At 28.9% G+C, this 21,123-nt stretch overlaps 3 protein-coding genes across 4 annotated transcripts; 1 reads left to right on the plus strand and 2 right to left on the minus strand.

Annotated features, from left to right (window-relative positions):
* The first annotated feature begins 9,293 nt into the window (after window positions 1–9,293).
* LOC124944996 (transcription factor EGL1) lies at window positions 9,294–11,995 on the plus strand. The gene is made up of 7 exons (XM_047485354.1): window positions 9,294–9,747; window positions 9,833–10,087; window positions 10,161–10,257; window positions 10,355–10,369; window positions 10,474–10,530; window positions 10,615–11,580; window positions 11,665–11,995. Exons 1-7 carry the CDS (start codon window positions 9,614–9,616, stop codon window positions 11,734–11,736), a joined length of 1,596 nt encoding a protein of 531 aa, XP_047341310.1. The 5' UTR covers window positions 9,294–9,613; the 3' UTR covers window positions 11,737–11,995.
* A 416-nt stretch (window positions 11,996–12,411) lies between these two features.
* On the minus strand, window positions 12,412–14,506 carry LOC124944933 (GMP synthase [glutamine-hydrolyzing]). Its single transcript, XM_047485280.1, has 5 exons — window positions 13,877–14,506; window positions 13,163–13,789; window positions 12,959–13,090; window positions 12,711–12,886; window positions 12,412–12,642 (listed from the first exon to the last, which is right to left on the minus strand). The coding sequence occupies exons 1-5, from the start codon at window positions 14,420–14,422 to the stop codon at window positions 12,519–12,521; spliced, it is 1,605 nt and encodes a 534-aa protein (XP_047341236.1). The 5' UTR covers window positions 14,423–14,506; the 3' UTR covers window positions 12,412–12,518.
* Window positions 14,507–16,518: 2,012 nt separating this feature from the next.
* LOC124946126 lies at window positions 16,519–19,157 on the minus strand. Of its 2 annotated transcripts, none has more exons than XM_047486691.1 (4): window positions 18,951–19,157; window positions 18,611–18,802; window positions 17,465–18,529; window positions 16,519–17,254 (listed from the first exon to the last, which is right to left on the minus strand). In XM_047486691.1, the coding sequence occupies exons 1-4, from the start codon at window positions 18,997–18,999 to the stop codon at window positions 16,665–16,667; spliced, it is 1,896 nt and encodes a 631-aa protein (XP_047342647.1). In that variant the 5' UTR covers window positions 19,000–19,157; the 3' UTR covers window positions 16,519–16,664. The 2 variants fall into 2 exon arrangements, with proteins under 2 accessions (XP_047342647.1, XP_047342648.1); XM_047486692.1 differs by having other exon boundaries at window positions 18,611–18,835; window positions 18,951–19,132.
* Window positions 19,158–21,123: the final 1,966 nt, after the last annotated feature.

Genomic DNA, 21,123 nt, shown 5'->3' on the forward strand with positions numbered 1-21,123 from the left:
ATGATTAAGTTTTTTTTTTCAATAGATTAAGTTAGTTTTTTTTTTTAAATAAACGAGAACATAACACAACTATAGTCATGACCCTTCAAAATCATTATAATCATATTAATTTTAGATATTTTTAATGAATAAAACCTAATAAAATATCTTACTTATTGAGATTTGATTTTGGAAGAAATGTATAATGTAAAATATATATTCATCATCAATATTTATAATTCATTTGAAAGAAGAAGAAAAAGAAAATATATATATATATATATATATATATATATATATATATATATATATATATATATATATATATATATGGGACCATCTTTCCAATCATTATTTGGATTGTGATAAAAATAATGGAGCATGCATGCGCAGCATCATTTAGTGATTGACATTTTGGATTTTTTAGTCTTTTTGTGAAGTTTAGAATTTGTCACATATGCTCTATAATGTAAATGTAAGGGTAACATACAAAATTAATCTATGTAATGTTATTATTAAATAAAAATTTAATTTATAATGGATTTTAATAATATCACTTTTATTTCTCATATGAATACATATTTATATTAGATTTTCATTAAAAATAATTGTGTCAATTGTTTTTAATTAAATAAATGACAGGATTCCTCTCACAAAATTTCCAAAGAGAAATGGACAACATCATCATTGAAGTTGATATCTGTAAATAGAAATATATAACACGTGATTTTTTTTTCTCCCATGTAAAGTGGAAATACAGCATCTATAATAAGAAATTAAACCCTTTTCTTCATACAGGATCGTGCAGTTTTTTTTTGCTTAATAAATTATTTGAATTTTTTTTTGTGACATAGTTTATTTTTGGGTGGAACTCCACTCCCTTTAAATCATTAATTGCAATCAAACCTCAAATAATTGATCCTCTTAAGTGATTTGGACATTTCTAAGATTTTACTACAAAAGAGAAGTAATTAAATTAAGGATGACAATGATAGAATACTACTAATCGGGTAGTATTGTACCCGATCCGGTATCCAAGTTCAATGTTTTGGGGCCGGTTATAAACTATTATCATTCCCGAATTTGAAACCCGACAGTTTACTCTCAGTCATTGATTGGAACTTGATAGACTACATCAGATACCAGCTAGTATTAAATTTTTGGGTGATGATTGTCAACCCTAAATTAAACACTTCTCTATTACTACAATTATAGAGAAAGTATATTTCTTTCTAAAAAAAAATACAAGATATTGCATTTATATCTTTGGGTTGAAGACTACATTGTCATGTCACATGTGCTAAATTGAAAATAAATTGTATTCATACATCTTCAATGATGGAATATAATTAGGGATTTCGAAAAAGAAATGAGTAATCACCAATGATAATTTTAAATAGTTCTATATTATTTGTATTTTGGTGTTGAGTGAATTTATAAGTGTGACTCTCTTCATTCTTTAAATCTTTAGATAATCTTATAATTAAGATTATCTGAGTTTCAAATCAATCATAATAGTTTAATGTTCAATTCACACTAAAAATGTTCTAACTAATGAGCATTATTAAGAAAAGTTTTTTTTCGTACTTTTGTTAGGTCTCATGTTATTTGTTCGTAACATTATTAGTCAATTCAAATCAGAAGGGATCTAGGAACTGAAATTGAAAATGATTTGAAAATAATTTGAGGATCGAGTTTTAATTTTTGTTTGAAAAAATTATGAATAAAACGAATAAGTAATTATGTTTTTAATTACTTTAAATAAATAAATAAAAATAAATATATATAAATAAAAACAAACGGAATAGTAATTTTTTTTACATTTTTTTTTTCATTGTTTTTGTGATTGTATATCTACCCTAAGACTGTTAGGTAGTAATATTATATATAGGACAAACACATAGCCTTCACACCCATCAATGCTCTTTGGACTGGTATATTCTGAAATATTTATTTATTCAGATTTTTTTTTATATCTGTATTATTTAATTTTTTTAATTTAATCCAAAATTAGAACACATATTCAGCCAATTTTTTAAAAAAAATGGGGTTTCACTTCATTTATTTTTAAAAACCTATAAATTTTCATTTAAAGTGAAAAAAGGTGATATATAATTGATTTTTAGTATTAATAAAAAAAACTATTATATAATATTATAACAAATGTAACAATGTTCGTAAATCAGTTATAACTTATAAATCGATGTTAAAATACATAAAGAAAATAACATTTTAAAAATAGAATCATATATATTAATACTACACTCAATCCAAATTGATGTCTTTTATAAAAGAATTTATCTTGCATTTTTTTTAAAAAATAATTAAGTAATTATAGATTAATATAACATATAACCAACTAAACTACAGTTACTTTGTTAAAAAATAATATAAATTTATTATATTTATTTAATAGAACACAAAATATAACTATTAAATTGAAAAAAATATTTCTTTTTCCGCTTCTATGTGCCGCTAATGATTTAGATTGAGACCCATAAATTTAATTTATTTTTTTAATAATAACAAGTATACATATCAAACCTATAAATAACTATAATTAAGAATGAACTAGAAAACTAAATTATTTGTAAGAAATTAGTGGTTTTGGATATTAAAGAGAATCTCTATGAAAAAGACTTATCAACTAATTATGTAGGAAACAATAACATGTTTTAACCCTGAAGTTTTTCAAATAGTTCAAATTAGCTTTTAAATAACAAATATTGATTTTATTTTTATTTGAAATAAAATAAAATAATAATTTATAAAATATAAAAAGGACATGATTGGAGACCGGATGGTAACCGCCATGCATGGGCGCTGACTGATCGATCACTGTCTCCTCGAACTAACCGCCTTCTACATTTGACTGGTAAGTAGATGAAGAAGAAGAAGTATCCAATTCTCTTTTTTTCATAATATTAATAATAATAATAATAAAAATCATTTCAAGAGGCCAATCATAACGAAACGCTACAAAAAAATAATAACAAAAGCTAAAGACCAAACCACAATGCGTCAACAAAGACTACGACGTCGTAGTACCCACCCTTCTTTTACAAATAAAAAATTTAATTATACAAATACATAAATTATCTTACATTAAACTTATTTATTGTCCAAGTGTATCTTGCAAATTTTCTTTATTAATATAATATATGAGAAGTAAATTATTGTAACTGATGACGAATTCAATAATTATGAGTAGGGCAGGCTTAAAAAATAAATTAAGCCACATTTAAAAATTTACAAGAAAAAATATGTATAAAATAAGTAGATGAACGTGAGTTTAAATTAAAATAATAAACATGAAATTTACATATATTCAACCAAAAAATATTAACTTACATTGTAAGGAGTTTGACAATTTATAAAATTTTGAAACTAATATTGTAAATTGATAGGAACAGACTAGCTTATAAATACTAAAATAGTTACACCTTTAGATAAGACAGTAGATATTTAAATTAATTAATAGGTAGCAGTTTATATTTAAGTCACGTGACTTTACCAAAAATTGTGAAGTTATTAAATATACCACGAGTAAGTATATATTATATATATTATCAATGATAATAAGTAATCAAAAGATATTCCACGTCATTCTTTAACTACTAATGTCTAGAATTACAAATTTTGCAGTATTGTACAAAATTAATATAATTAATAATAAAAAACAGAAGAAGAGGATGAATGATATTAATAAAAAAATAGAAGATTTGGAGACAAAAAGATACCTTGCGGACATATGTAAATTAAATCAGTCTATATTTTAAAAGTGGGCAAATTATAAATATTTAATTATTTGCTTGATTGTGATTAATAATCAACTAATGAAATATTTAATAACACACAAGGCCTACAGTCAAGAGATTTGTGTATAACTAATTAATTAATCTAATAAACTTAATATATTAATTAATTAGTCTCAATCAATATATATATATATATATATATATATATATATATATATAGGAATAAATACAACAAGTTGAAATAAAAGTTCATTTTAATTTATTTAATATAACAGAAAGACCAATACAAAAAATTTAAGAATCTTAGTAGACTTAATTAGGCTATAATTAAGGAAGAAAACTTGATTTAATAAAGCTACGTACTTTTAAAGCAGAGAGAGAGATATAGTCACCCACATAAAAGTTAATCTTTGATTAATATGTTATACACTATTTATAAATATATATACTTATTATAAACCTAAATCCATTATAGGAATAAATACATAAATTTTAAATAAATTAACTAATTCAAATGATACAAACACCGATAAATATAGCTCCAAGGTTATTGATGCATCCAAATTAAAAGTGAACAAAAATATTAATAACAAAAATAAGATCATAAAATAAAATTCATATATCTATCAAAATAAATTGTTAGCTAGAGCCTAACATAGGTAGAGGACCATTTATTGTATATACAATCACCATGCAATAAAGCCAAATTAATAAAAAAAAAAAAATTAGAAAATATTAATAAAGTTAATTATCATTAATTGAAAGAGGAGTTATATTTAATAATGGGATATAATTTCTAAAAAATCAAAACGTTAAATGATAATCTAGACATTAAATAATATATAAAATTACAATGAAGACGATCAAATAATATTTCAATTTTTAAGGGTGACTTCAAACACAAACTCATTTAAGTTTCATAAGAATGATTGAGAAAGTAGAGCAAGTCGAACAAAACAATTTAGTAGTGTCGAAAGAATCTCTACCAAATATTATGGGCGGTAGTGAAAATTGTCTTTGCCCGTGGGTTGGTAAATAACCTTGAAAATGGTTCTATTAAGTGATAACTGATTATCTACATATATGGTTAAAATAATGAAAAGTCTATAAAAAAACATGTGAGGATAACTCATTATTGAAAAAAAAAATGAGAAATAACTTTAGATCTGACAGCTTCATCATCTTTGTTGCTGAAAAGGATGAAGATAAACTCGAGAAAATATGAATATAACAATCGGCATATATGAGCAGTAAATGATCCACAAAAAATTGTAAGTATTATTTAAATTATAAAAATTCAAAACGACAAATTTAATTCAGCTAAACAAACCAAATATAACACTAACTCATGTACAAGTGTTCGATACCAAAAATGCCACCGGAGAGAACAAGAAGATAAAATGGTTTTTCACCTCTTTTAGATTTTGTTTTTTTTTATCGAGAGTTATTTGCTTGATGTTATAAAAAAAACTTTAATTAGAAATATATATATATATATAGGGGCGGAGCCACCCATGGGCTAGAGTGGGCTCCAGTCCCACCTAAATTAAATTCCTAAAAGAAAGTTTTTTATATATTTGTTTCACATGTGAGCCTTAGCCCAGTTGGTTATGTTACCTCATGTGAATATGAGGTCAGGTGATCAAACCCTGGCCTCACCCTTTAATTTATTATATTTTATATATAAAATTTTGTAAATAATATAAAAATAATAATAGTGTTTTATATTTCTTAATTTTAAACTATTTTAAAATTTTATAAGAAAATATAAATTAATATTAATAAACAAGTTAAAATAAAGAATTTGATATCTCTACTCAAGAATTTAACAAATCTTCTAGAATTGATGTTGATGTAAATTCTCTTAAACTTGATCCAACATTACGTATTCCGATATGAAAATATCCTTTTAATCAAAGGGATGAAATTAGACGAGCTTATATCAAGATGAGGTCATATCAACATATTAAGGATGAGTACCCGCCGACCAAATTTGGAAATCAAAATCGACGAGTCCAAAGTCATTGGTTTAAAATTTTACTTGGTTAGAATACTCTTATTTGAAAGATGCTGCTTTTTGTTTCCCATGTTTCTTGTTTTAACATAAGCAACCCCAAAAACCTACATTTACAATAGATGGATTTAAATATTGAAAGCGAGTTAATGATGAGGATAGATGCTCTTTTGTTATGCATATAGGATATAATATTTCACCACATAATATGGTAGTTGAATATCTTGATAATCTAATGAATATTCTTGTCATATTGACATAGTACTAAATGCACAGTCTTCAGATGAAAAACAAAATAACAGACTACGGCTTACAACAACTATTGAAAGCACTCGGTGGCTCACTTTGCAAGCGTGTGCATTGAGAGAGCATGACGCGTTTCCATCTTCTAATAATCGTGGAAATTTTATGGAAAAAAAACGGAACATAGAAAGTTAAATCTGAGATGCAAGTTGGAGTCAACCCCATATATATATATATATATATATATATATATATATATATATATATATATAATAATGGCATTTGACTCTTTGGTGACGTGGTTCACCGTGGACGACTAGTAATTTTGTCGTGATGTTTATTGATGTTTTAAATGCGCAATTATTTCATCATTAGAAACTTAATTGCGTGCAAATTAAGTGTCATCAACTTAATTAATAATTTAAATATATATAATTATTCCACAGAAAACCAAGCTCAACTATTTGAATAATTTCAACTTGACAACTTGACCTATTTTTTAGATTTGTACGAGGCAATGGTATTTATTTATTTTATTTTGACTGTTAATATTATTTTTTTATAAATATATTACTTGTCTCTTATAAATTAATTTTTTTTGTCAATTAAGTTTTCTCTTGTAATTATTTAACTTTTAAAACGTTCAGTTTGAATTATTTAAATAACACCAACTAATTAAAATCATTTCACTGTCTCTTTTATATTCATTGTCACTCAAATAATTATAAAAATATTAAAATACATCTATTTTAAATTATTATTTTTTCTTTTTTCTTTTTTCTTTTCCTTTCTTAAACTATTAGAATTAAATGGTTTGAAATATATTTATAATTATCTTGAACACATATATTAATGTCATCCAAAAGTATAACATTAAGGAGACAAGAACATCATCCCACCGACTAGCTTTAATATCTTCACTGAAGTCTGAATAAATAGAGAGTAAAATCAACCATGAAAAGACTCACCAACAAATATTAATCATTATTTCTATATGAGTGCGGAAAATAAATGAAATAAAATAATAGAAAATATCCCATGCAAATTATTATATTATTGTGTATATTTTTTGCACCCAAAAAGGCATGCAATTATATCGATGATTGTATGAAATCTATGTGATTTAAATATGGATAAGATATTGCTAGCTAGTTCTCTATTAATATATCAAAATAAATAAATAATAATAATTGCCCATTACTTTCAAACAAGATCAATAACTAGTCTAGCTTTTATTATATCGATTAAGACACATTTCTTATCACTTACAGCTAAGTGGTCCTTTTTGTTCTGATTTTATTTTTCCATGATATTCATGATTTACTTACAGTTTGTTAATGGACCATTTACTTTTGCATGCATCACGGGAAAAATGTATATTTGATCTTGTAATTAGATGTTATCTAATTAATTCACTATCTACTCATCAGATAACTAAAATATTAAAACTTTTTTGTTTTAAAAAATATATATTATTATATATTAATATTTATTATAAAATTCACTTTATCAAAATTAACACTTATCAAATTATTTTACGAGCTCCATAACCTATTGACTAATATTTTTTATTTTATAGTTTTTTTTTTTATGTTATGTTTTTGTCGTTGTGTTCAAACGATTTTCATCATTTTTAATATACATAAAACTTTTTTTAAAATAAATAAAAAACACTTATCAAATTATTTTAATAAAAAAATAAAACAAATTCTTATATTAAATCTTACTTCTTCTCATAAATTCAACCACTTGTTCTTTTGTAACTAATGTTGATTGAGGATGATTTGATTCTAAAGTTTTTTTTTTTTTTTTTTTGGTATTAAAAGGACTTAAAATATGGATAATTTATTTTTAATATATAATAATAAATATATATTTTTTTAAGTGAAAAATATTTTAGTATTCTAGTTATAGATTGAGTGATGTTTGATCTTAGCTAAATAAAAAACAAAAACAAAAAGTACTATAAGAACTTGTTAGTATATATAACAACAATCAAACATCATTCTATCATTTTCTAATTAATTACGTTATTTAATTCATTAACTATAATACTAATATTTTATATTTAATTTCTTATTTTTTAATTATATATAAAGATAAATTATAAGGGAAAAGAAAAACATTGAATAAAAAATGGTAGAAAATGATGTGACATAGATTGATAATTTAAGAAGGGAGATTTTCAATCCTCTCAAATCATCTATGCCAAATCATTCTTACACTTTTCTTGTAAATATTTTTCAACATATCCTTTTCTTATATTAATATTTTGAAGTTTTTGAAAAAAAAAATAGACACATCCTCAAAATCAACATTGTTTATAAACTATTTTTTGCTTTTTAAAAGTTACAAAACAAAACTCTTCTACGGTTGGATTTTTTCATATAATCAAACATAATTTAATAACGTCACTTTAATTCATTAAATAGAATACTAAAATACACTCTATTTGATTTTTTATTTTATCATTATATATTAATATAATAATAAGAGACCAAATATCACTGCTTAATTCCCACTAAAAACATTTTAAATAAAAATAAAAATTATAGTTATAAAGAATCACACTAGTTTATAATATTAGAAAATATATATATTATTACTTTTTAAGTTTAATTTAAAAATATTTATCATTTCAAACACAAGATCAATCAGCATTATTTTTTAAAAATCCTATAAAAACTCACAAATAACCCAAATCAAAGAAGCCCCAAGATAATGAGAGAAGGAATCTTATCATTTGATCATTTTATTAATTACCCATGTTTCCTCTCCTCCATTTCCGTGTTTTTACGTCACTGGAATTGTATTTATTCTGTATTTATTCTATTTCAATTTAATATATATATATATATATATATTTTTAATCGGTGGAGTCATCTAATTAAATACCCGAGCACGTTTCCCATGAATATTTTAAATAAAAATTAGTTAAAAAGTTTTTGCTAAGAGTTTAATGATCTGATCTAATGTAATGAAATCTCAACCTTGTCTGACTTCTGTTTTTGTTGGTTTTGCACATCAACTGTTCGACAAAAGTCTTTCAAAAAATGGATCATCAATTTTAATTTCTTGCAGTGGTAAGTGGTAGGTCCTATTATTGATTTCAATCAAAGCCTGTCTTCATTCATAGCAACAAGACAAATTTTCATTTAATTTTCCTTTCTCATCGATCATCATCATCATCATCATCAGTACGGTCTCTCTCCAACATGTATGAAAGATAATTGATTTGTTTTTGATTCATTTGGCTGAATGTTTTCCTATACTTTCTTGGTAAACGGTAAACGATACAAACACCCAGCTAAAGAATTCGGTCTGTTTTAGTGAAAGCAATCTGTTCATATTTACAAGTACATAAAGGAGCAATTAATTGTTTCAGTTTTTTCCTCATTTCATTCATTAGTTGATCTTACAGTCATCATAAATCATTACTCTATCTCTTTCATCATTCCACCATTAATTTCAAAAAGATTGTAGTAGTAGAAGAAGACCCATTAATTTTAACACAGTGTCAGCTGAAAAAATGGAAACTTTTTCCCTTCTTCTTCTTTTGGTCTGAACTTATTAAGTTGTGGGTTTTTTCACCTGTCTTAAAAACAGAATCTTACTACTAATGGCTGCCGGAGATGATATCCGGGAAGGAATGTTGCCGGAGAATCTTAAAACACAGCTTGCTATAGCTGTTAGAAGCATTCGGTGGAGCTATGCTATTTTCTGGTCGATTTCGCCGTCTTCAAACAACGAAGGGTATTATTCAAATTCAACATCATTGATTAAGATTTCAGTTCTGTTTTGGGGATCTTTTTATAGATGTGTTTGTTTATAATGACAGAGTATTAGAATGGAGAGAAGGGTATTACAATGGAGACATTAAAACGAGGAAAACAGTTCAAGCTGTAGACTTTAACACAGATCATATGGGTTTATTGAGAAGTGAACAATTGAAAGAACTTTTCCAATCTCTATCAGCAAATGAGACCAACCCACAAACCAAAAGACCGACAGCCGCCTTATCACCTGAAGATCTCACCGATACAGAGTGGTATTACCTCGTTTGCATGTCCTTCGTCTTCAACATCGGTCAAGAGTACGATTTCTTAATCTTCCTTCTTTTTTCTTTTCTTTTTACTTGTTTTGTTCTGACCGTTAATTCTTCCCAGGTTGCCGGGAAGTACATTTGCCAACGGTCAGCCCATTTGGCTGTGCAATGCTCATTCTGCTGACAGCAAAATATTCGGTCGATCTCTGTTGGCTAAGGTAGCTAAATATGCAATCTTTCGTTTATAATTTTAATATCTTGTACCATCTTTAATCTGAAGTTCTGAACCTTTTTTGATTTTTCGATCTTTGGCAGAGTGCGTCTATTCAGGTATGTATATATACGAGATCTTGAATTCATCCTAATCCTAATTTCATGCGACAAATGACAGACAATATTCATGATTGTTTTAAACATGTTTTGAATGTGTATAGACTGTGGTGTGTTTTCCATATTTGGGAGGTGTCATTGAGCTGGGCGTAACCGAGATGGTAAGAGCAAGTTCTTTGAACTAGATTCCTTGTAATTAGTCGAGTTCTTCATCTGGGTATTTTTTTTTTTTAATAATTTTGTAGGTTCAAGAAGATTCCAGTCTGATTGAACATGTTAAAACAGCCTTCTTGAACAATTATCCTTCTAGAAATGTTGGAAGAAATGAAGACATGATGATGATAGTTGATAGCGATGGATTTCCATCGGACTGCTGTGATCTAGCAATGGACCGCTCGTTCATAGTTGAAGAAGAAATCAGCAATTGCATGCACAACGTTACGAGTTCGAGCGAGTGCATATCTCACGGTTTGAAGAACACAAACGACTTCAGTTGTTATTCAATCAACGAAATCGACGAACTAGATCTTATCGAAACTCGCCAAGATAACCACTACAAAGGTGTCGTTGCGTCCTTGTTGAATAGCTCTCGTCGTTTTAGAAAACTTAAAAATCAAGAATCTAGTTTCGTCGGATGGAACAAACTACTCCAGCCAGATCATATACCTCGAACCGGAGTTTCCCAAAGAGTATTGAAGAAAATTCTAATGGACGTGCCACAAATGTCGTCGAAGAAAAACAATGAAAACAATTCTAGCCATACATTATCCGAAAGGAGAAGAAGAGAAAGAATAAACGAAAGATTCTCTGTTCTTGAATCATTGATCCCATCTACAAGCAAAGTTGACAAAGTTTCTATACTCGATAACACTATCGGGTATCTAAAAGAACTCGAGAAAAGGGTGGAGGGATTAGAATCTAGGACAAAAAGGAAGCACAGTGAAACCTCAGAGAATACATCCGACAACTACGAAAACAACAAAAGGAAACTCGGGGCTATAACAGAAACAACGTTTGAAAATTGTTCAAGCGATAAAGTAAAGGTAACCGTGGAAGAGGAGAAGAAGGATGTGGTGATTGAGATAAGATGCGTGTGGAGGGAATCTTTGTTCGTCGAGATTATGGATGCGATGGGGCGTCTCCATTTGGATTCTCGTTCAGTTCAATCTAGTAATACCGACGGTTTATTGTCCATGACCATCATTTCCAAGGTTTGTTTACTTGTTACTATTAACATAACTTCATTGTTATCCATGTTTGAAATTCGAACAATTTTTCGTGTTTTTTGTTTGTAGTTTAAAGGATCTATGGCTGGTTCAGCAGGAATGGTGACAGAAGTACTTCAGAGAGTTGTATGGAAGAGATGAAGATCATCACTAGCTAATTACAACTCTTAGATTTGTTTATCTTGTTAGTTACCTTCTGCATGTAATTCCTTGTTACAATAATAATGTTGAGCTTTTTCTACTAAATAAACCCTAGTTAGGAGAGATTAATAATTTAGTGTTTTTGACTAAAAATGGATCTATTTGTGTGTTACACTATTGTGAATAAACCCTAATCCCTAATACTAATGCATTTAAGAGCTCAATGTAAAAATAGAAATAAATATACACTTCCAAGATAGTGGGCTTCTTTTGTCTTAGACAAATTATCCAAATTTAGGTTTAAAGCAAAAAAAAAATTATAGTTAAATTTGGACTAAAATAATTGCAACCCAAATCAATAAGTGGGATAATGAGATTTTGTCCTTTGTTTATTTTGTCTATTGAAAAGTTGGACATTTGAAAAGAAAATAAAAGTTATTGTTAAAATTAAATAATAAAAATTTGTTTTATTGAAAGAGCTGGAATTATTTGACCCAATTTCAGATTGAGAAAGATGCATTGAATTTGACAATGATTTTGCATAATTTAGAAAGGCGAAAGCTACATTGGCTATGACAATGATATTTCATATTTTTTCTAGAAGTTGAAAGTTATAGATAGACTAAACAAGTATCATATTTTAAAATTTTAATTCATTAGGTACTTCAATTAAAATTCAAATGAAAATAATCTAACTCAAGAAATCTAAACTTCAAAAGGTTCAATTCTCACCAATAATGTTATGAATAAAGAACATAATCATGGTCAAATAAAAGCATGCATCATTCCCACTCAATAGTGGATGGAGGCTTTGAAGTAATATCTTGCACGACCCGATTAACTCCACGAACGCTATTGCATATCTTTCTCGAAACATTATCCAGGAACTTGTGCTCAAAGTTATACCTGGAGAAGAAGAAATAGCAGTTATTTTCCATATTGAAAAATACAAATTCTTGCCAATAAACAATTACCAGTCTGCAGTCATTCCATCTTGACTTGTAACTGCTCTCAGAGCCACCACATGAGAATGTGTCCTTTGATCTCCTTGCACCCCAACTGATCTTATTGGTAAGAAAACCGCAAAAGCTTGCCATATCGAATCATAAAGCCCTGCTTCTTTTATAGACTGAATAAATATCTCATCCACCTGAAAAAAAGACAATCCATATTATCATTAGATTCATCCCGAAATCCAACAAACAAACAAACCATGATTCACCTGTCTTAGTATTTCCAAAGCATTCCCTTCAGTTACATCGCCAAGAACTCTTACTGCTAATCCAGGTCCGGGAAATGGGTGTCGCTTCAAAAATGCCTCTGGAACATTCAAAATCTTCCCCAATGAACGGACCTTCAACAAGAAAAGAAAAACACGTTTACATAAAGTTAAGAAAAGCAAGAAAGCACTAGTTTAAGCAAACACCTCATCCTTAAACAAGAGCTTAAGCGGTTCAATCAGCTTTAGTTTCATATCCTTGGGTAACCCTCCAACATTATGATGGCTCTTGATCATATGAGAATGAGTTTTTCCGCTTCCTGGAGGTGGGCACGATTCAATCACATCTGGGTATAATGTTCCTTGAACTAAATAAGCCGGTCTTCTTCCCAACTTCTGCTCAAGATCCTTTGCAAATTCATCAAATGTGACGATGAATTCTCTTCCTATTATTTTCCTCTTCGCCTCTGGATCAACCACGCCTTTCAGATGACTTAGGAATTGCTCGGTTGCATCGACGCAGGTTACAGGCAAATGAAGATCGGTTTGGAAAGTTTCCATCACACGCTCTTGCTCCTTATACCTCAATAAACCATTGTCTACAAATATGCAGTGAAGCCTATCTCCAATGGCTTTATGAACAAGAGTAGCAGCTACAGTTGAATCCACACCACCAGATAAAGCGCAAATAACATGATCTTCTGGACCAAGCATGTCATTGATAATCTTTATTTCTTCTTCTAGAATATCTTCCATTTTCCAATCTGCAGCCACTCCACAAACATCAAAAAGGAAGTATTTCAATGTTTCCATTCCTTCAGGCGAATGAGTCACCTGCAGAAACATTGATGTCATTATATAGGACACATCACATGCAATCATCTTTACAGATTGTAAACAGAAGAGCATCTAATTAATTACCTCAGGATGATACTGAAGTCCATAAAATTTCCTTGCCGGATTCTCCACGGCTGCAACAGATCCCTGCAAGCTTCTTGCCACGACTTCAAACCCATCTGGCAATCTAACAGCCTCATCGCCATGGCTCATCCAAACAACCTGCTTATCACCAATACTTTTAGAACCAAACAGGCTGCTTGATCTCTCAACCTTAATTTCCATCCTCCCATACTCTTGCTTCTCCCCAACTTTAACCTCTCCACCCAGCTTCTGAACAATCAACTGAAGGCCGTAGCATATACCCAGAACAAATATGCCATTAGACTCCACGTATTCGACGAACCCTTCAGGAAAGCAGGGAGCTTTTGAGGTGTGGACGGAATGAGGGCCGCCGGAGAGAATGATTACACGAGGATTGAGGTCGGTTATGGCTTTAAGAGAGGAGGTGCCGGAAATGCAGAGAGAAAATACAGATAGGCTTCTAATCCGGCGAGTAATGAGGTGGGTGTACTGTGAACCGAAGTCTAGAATTAGGACTAAGTTCGATTTCACGGCCTGGGCATCCATTTTTTGGGTGGCGTCGCGGTCGAGAGAAAGAGGTGCGATATGAATACAAGAGAATTAGGGCTTTTGAGGCGTTTGGCGGGAATATATCGCCGGTTCTAACACGGTCGGCGACTCCCAAGAATACAAAATAAAATAAAATAAAATAAAGGCAACCAGCCGAATTTGACCATATCAGTTAGCGGCCCAATATTTTAATAACTTTTGAAAAACTTTTAGCTTACAAGATTAAATAAATATAAGCCCATGATCACATAAACTCGAAAAATTTGATAAAATGACTCTAATAATTACAATTATTATTATTATTATTTTTAAAATGAAGTCTGGATAAAGTTATAAAAATGATTTTTTCGATTTGTTTAAAGATGAAAATACTCCTTTGCGTCACGAGATGCATGCGAGGACATATTTACAAGCATTATCGGGCAGTCATTTCGCGTCCCGTAAAGGGGTATTTTCGTCCGAAATAATCATTTTTGCAAATTTTATCAAATTTGGATCATTTTCCAAAATAATGTCATTATTAATGTATATATAATAATGTTTAAAATCAACAAGCACTACATTAATCTACATCGTCATGTGTTTTTTCTCCTCTCTCCTACTCTCTCTTTTTTAATTAAATTTTGTTTTCCATTATCATATTTATATATATATATAATATATTTCCTTACCATATATCATATAAAAAAGTATCTATATTAATTCAAGATATAAATTTTATTTTATTGAGTTATAAATGCAATTACCTTCATAATTTTTTATATTTATTTTATTTATATATATATATATATTTTATTTATATATATATATATTTTATTTATATATATATATATAAATATATATATATAATTTTTTTTTTTGTTATAAATGCACAATTTCATCATTTATATTTATTGGTTACCTTATATATATTATATTATTTTTCATCATTAATTTTATATAAATACATTTTATCTTTTATTATATATTTTTTCTATATATATTTATAATATTTTTTTATGAGTATAAATATTTTTTATGTTAATATAAAAATTAATTAATTGATAATAAATATTAAATACAAAATATATATACATACCCAAAATAATAAAATTATTTCAACAATCATAAGTGGTCTAACGGTTTAAGTGTTCATATTTCATGCTTAAGATTGAGGTTTGAATCCTAAAACATACAAATTTATATTTTTAAGAATGTATTATTGACTATAATATATGGTGGTCTAACTTTTAAGCAAATGATAGGCATCTGAAAGTGTGAGGTCGAAATTAGTGGTTAATTTGGTGAAAATTTGAAAGTTTGAGGTCACGAGATGAAGGTCGAGTGATGGGTGCTTTGTCGAGTGTGAGGTCAGAATTAATGGTTGGTATAATGAGCATTTGGAAGTGTTAGGTCACAAGATGGAGTTCGGGTGGTGGGCGATTCGTCGAGTGTGAGGAATTAGTGGTTGGTTTGACGAGTATTTAAAAGTGTGAGGTCACGATATGAAGGTCGGGCTGTGGGTGGTTTGTCGAGTGTAAGATTGAAATTAATGGTTGGTTTGATGAACATTTGAAAGTGTGAGGTCACGAGATGAATGTCGGGTGGTGGTTAGTGGTTGGTTTGACGTTGGATAAGAGGTATGTGATCAATTGGGGATTGGTTGTTGATTTGTTGAAGTGAGAGTGAAAGAGATGTTGACTAAGATTGGTGGGTGGTTTGTCGAGAGATAGAGGCATATGAAAATGTGTGAGTCACAAGATTATGGTCAGTGGTGGTTTGTCGAGAGATAAAGAAGCATATGAAAAAGTGTGAGTCACAAGATGAGAATCAATTGGAGGGATAGTGATTGACTTTGACGAGATATAAAGGGTGTGACATCAATTGATGTCGACTAAGATTGGTGGGTGGTTTACCGAGAGGAGATACAAAATACATATGAAGAAGTGTAAGTCACAATATGATGGTCAATTGAGGGATGGTTAAATGTGTGCCGAAGGAATAAAATATATGTATTATACTTAATTTTTACAAACTAAAACTAATTTTAAATTAATTAAATTTAAATAATATATATTTTATATATTTTTTATCCATGCAAATGTTAATTTAACTAAACTCTCAACTCAATTAAAAAGAAAAACTATTTGCTATTCATATTTTTCTCTTAGGAGAGTACTTAGTAATACTGTATAATAATAACAACAACAATAATTCAGTACAAAATCAAATAAATTTATTCAATCTTCGAAAAACTCAGTTAAATTATATCGAATATCAAGTCAGCGAGAATAAAATCAGCTATCCGAAACGCAACACAGTCAATATCGAAGCCAAGATCCATCCATTTCCACGTCTTCATCACATCGTCCGTGACAAGATCTTGCAAAGTCTGTGGCATTGGGTGATGAACAAAGTACCTGTTTACTCTTTCGACAACCTCACGATCAACAACAAACAAATCTTTGTTAAATCCCGAAAGCCATGCAAGTGAGCTGAAATGGGATCGACATGTATCCAAGAAAGCTTCATTTGTACAATCAAACAGGACCTTGTGTTTCCAATAAGAATCTGTAGGACAAAGTTCCAATTCATCGAAGAACATTTGGTCCAACACATTTCCTGACATGTCCATTTTCAAGAAGATATCTTCCCAGTTCATTGGGCAAGATCGCAGAACTGATTTAACATACTTGGAGATCCTATCAGATTCGCCACCACCATCGTCATCTTCATAGTCATCCAAACATGTTCCTAGAATGCCACTCGGAGCTGGAGATGAAAGGATAGTAGCACTAGAGTATTCTTCAAAGTCGAGGCGATGAGGCAGTAACAGCATGGAAGAATTAGCTGCAGAAATTCAAATCATTATGTGCCAAATTAGTAAATTATTTATAAGTTGATTTGATCAAAATTGAATACTATTTTACTACTTGTAGGAACATAATTTGATTAATTTACAGGGATAGTTAAAGTTATCTCCATATTTTCTAGCTTAATTTAACTGAATTTGATGGAATGGTAAAGTTTCAATAAACAAGAACAAAAATTGAAGTGTACCCGATTGAGATCCAGGAGTAGAGGGGCTACTGAGATAGTCAGTGAAGAATGGCTCAAGAATAGAAACTGGACTTGGATGCTCTTCCCTACCACCACTTGCCCATTCTTCAGATTCTCGTTTCCCCATTCCTGAGCTTAACTTGCAGCTGCTACTTGAACTGCCATTTTCGTTCACAATCCTCTTCTCCTTGTCTGTATCCGACACTCCTAACTGATCATCAGCAGCAGCAGTTTTGGTGGGATCTTCTAATTTTTGTTCTTTGGGAGGATGATGATAAGTGGGGGATTCCTGTTTGGGCAGAGAGAGTATCCTCCTTAGGGTTTTCGGCTGTTCTTGGCTTGAAGAGGCGCCATCTTGGACCAAATTCCTTAGTCTCTGAGACATGTGCCTTTTGGCCTCCAAATATATGTCAAATTGTTTTTGTTTGGAATCATTGACAATTGAAAGAACCTGACATGCATTTTCTGTCTTCTTCTTATTCTTCTCAATAGTGGAATTTGATTTATCTTCCATTCTAATGGCAGTCTTCCAAGTCTCCTCCTCTTTACTGCATTTTTTCTTGATACTTTTCGAGAATGTAACCGGTTTAGAAGATTGCTGTCCTTTACGCAAGCTATGGTGAGTGTTGATAGAGCAGTTACATGATACATCTTCTGAAATAGCCACAGTTCTTGGCCTTGGCTTCATAACCACAACTGCACTGTTATGTTCATGTTTATCATTCTTAATCTTCTTCAAGAGATTGTCATACTTAATCTTCTTCTCTTCCTCCACCTCCTCGATTCCTGCTTTTGTTTGTAAATCCTGCAAATTGGGTGAGTTTGGATCTTGGAGTAGCTTAAGACATAACTCTTTGTTCCAGTTTAGAACCTCTACTGCTTTCGAGAATTTTTCGGTAGAATTATGAGTTGCCTCGTCTCTGCATTGATAAACCGGTAACTCGAGATCATCTCCTCCACGAGAAGCCCTTCTTACCTTCTTCTTTGTCTTGACTGATTCCTCCACTTGATCCGATTTTACACAAGGGTTTGGCAAATAAACTTTACTCTTCAAGTCTCCTCCTCCTGAAACAATGAAAGCAAAACTTCAATTCATTAAAGAACCCTAAAAAAAACTCCACCCATAACAGTTATTGACATCCTTACGAGTGAAACCATCCTTGTTATTAACGACGCTGTTGCGGCGTTTCTGGGTTGAAAGCAGGTTCTGATTTAGACGACGTTGGCGGCGGAAATCGAGCATACTGATAAGCCCCATCATGCAATTGAACTGATCTTGTTCACAGATTACTGGGTGTTTACGCAATCTCTTGTCCATTTTAGGATCGATCTTCAAGTCTGAAGTGATCTATGTAGAGTTATACTAGCTAGCTACATGATAGATACCCGTATTAAATAGAGAGAACATGGGTGGTCGGGCATAAATGTGCTTAATTATAACTAACTTGCTAGAATTGAATTGAAGGGAGTCTACATAGATACATACCTCTTTGGGTTCTACTTCTGTTGAAGATGGATGAACGGTGAATCATCATGAGTTTGCATTTGATCTATTTTGGTTTGTTCAAAAAGGGTAATAATTAACCCAGATAGATAGATAATCTTCTCTTCGACGAGGAATCTTCCTCATCATAGCAAATTGCTTGAATGATGAATGATGAATGAGACAGAGAAAGAAAGTCTGTGGTTTTGGTTCCGTTTATTAAGTGTGATATTGACTATGAAGCCAACCCCATATAGGACAAGTTGCTGGTTTTGCCCTCTCAAATAAGCAATTCTTTTTTTCTTTCTTAGAATAAATTTATTGTTTTTTCAATAAAATAATATATTTTATTTATTTATTTTATTCACCCACCTCAATTTCTTATATTAAAGTGTATTTCTAGTTGGTAAAAAGTTATATTATAATATTTTTAATTGTGAAAATTGAACTTTAGTCACTTTAATTACTTCATCAAATTAAAAATATATATATTATTCAAAAGTAGAATATATATATATATATATATCATAATCAAAATAAATATTAATTAATTTACAAAATATTATAATAATTAAATATTTGTTAGTAAAAATATTTATAAAATTAAAAATATTAATATATAATGATAAAAACAAAATTTTAAAATAATGCTGAAAATTAATATGTCCCAAAATTATGATTTTAAATTCAACTGAGAATAAATAAACTCCTAATTTTTAACACTTATACTAACTTGGTAAGTTATGGTATTATTTTACTATTTTTACTAACGATTTGGTTATATAGTTGAAATTAAAAAAATCAACTCATAAAGTTGATTAGTGTCTTCCTCTCTTTGATAATTTTATTAAATATATAAATATATATTTTAAAGTGGGATATTTTGTATACATGAGCAGGGTTATAAAAATAAGATATTTACATGATTTTATAGATAATTGAAATATTTACTAAATCAAAATATAATTTGATTGTTAAACAAAAGAGAAGATAATTTTTATTTTTAAAAAATTTTAAATTATATATTATTATTTTTAAATAAATTTATTTTTGTTTGATAAATAAAACATATCTAAATGACAGACACAAAGTTAAATTTATTTTAAAATTTTTGAAGTTGAAGAGAAGTTTAAAATTAAAAATTTAAGGCTAATTAATTACCCTTCCATTTGTTTGTTGATTTTAGTCTTACTTAAAAAATTATCTTTAAAATAATAATTTTTATTTGTTTATTAATAAAAGGTTCATCCTTTCTTTAAATAAATATTAAAATTAACCAGATGTCAATGGTGTGGATGATAGTTAATTAAAATAAGTAAAACCTAAATGTCAACAAAAATCGTATCCTAATAATGGTCTACGTCACCATGCACAGTAGTACTAGATCTCATCTTAATTAGAGATATTACTTATTTAGCATATGTATAATCTTTTATAATACTAATTAATTTATTTAATAAACAGTTACAAGTCTATAAATAGTAGGGACTATGTGTTTAATTTTTTAAAATTTATTTATGACTTTTTTTTTTGGTCCTTTAACTAGTACCTCTGGGCCACTTAAATATATATATATATATATATATATATATATATATATATATATATATATATATATATATATATATATATATATATATATTTTAAATTATACTTATTTTTACTAATTTAAATACAAAATTATTATATATTTTCAATTTAAACATAATAAAAAATAAAAATATTTGTTTTTTGGCTGGGTATTAGGATGGTTGTGTTACTTGTGTATGTTGATTTATTAAAATAATTATAATATTCCAACCCATATGATGAAAATTTTGTTTCATGTAACAACCTTTTGGTCAATTATTGCATTTGGTGGATCACATAAATATGGTTTTGCATGACCCAACCCCATCCACTCTAAATATTTTTCTTCTTTCCTTTATTTAGTCTTTTTTTTAATATATATATATATAAGTTTAATTATTATATATATTCAATAAATACATTGAATGACATGCAGAAATTTATTTCTATGCTTATGCTTCATTCTCTTGTCTTTGTCGGTGTACCTCAAAAATTGTAATAGAAGTTTTTCTTTTTTAAGGTGTATATATATATAATATTATATAAACGAAAATGATTTAAGTTCAATTACACAAATAATAAAAAATTAGTCACCCAAAATATACCA

Source organism: Impatiens glandulifera, chromosome 7 (assembly GCF_907164915.1).
Source record: "Impatiens glandulifera chromosome 7, dImpGla2.1, whole genome shotgun sequence".
In the NCBI taxonomy this organism is placed as follows: domain Eukaryota; kingdom Viridiplantae; phylum Streptophyta; class Magnoliopsida; order Ericales; family Balsaminaceae; genus Impatiens; species Impatiens glandulifera.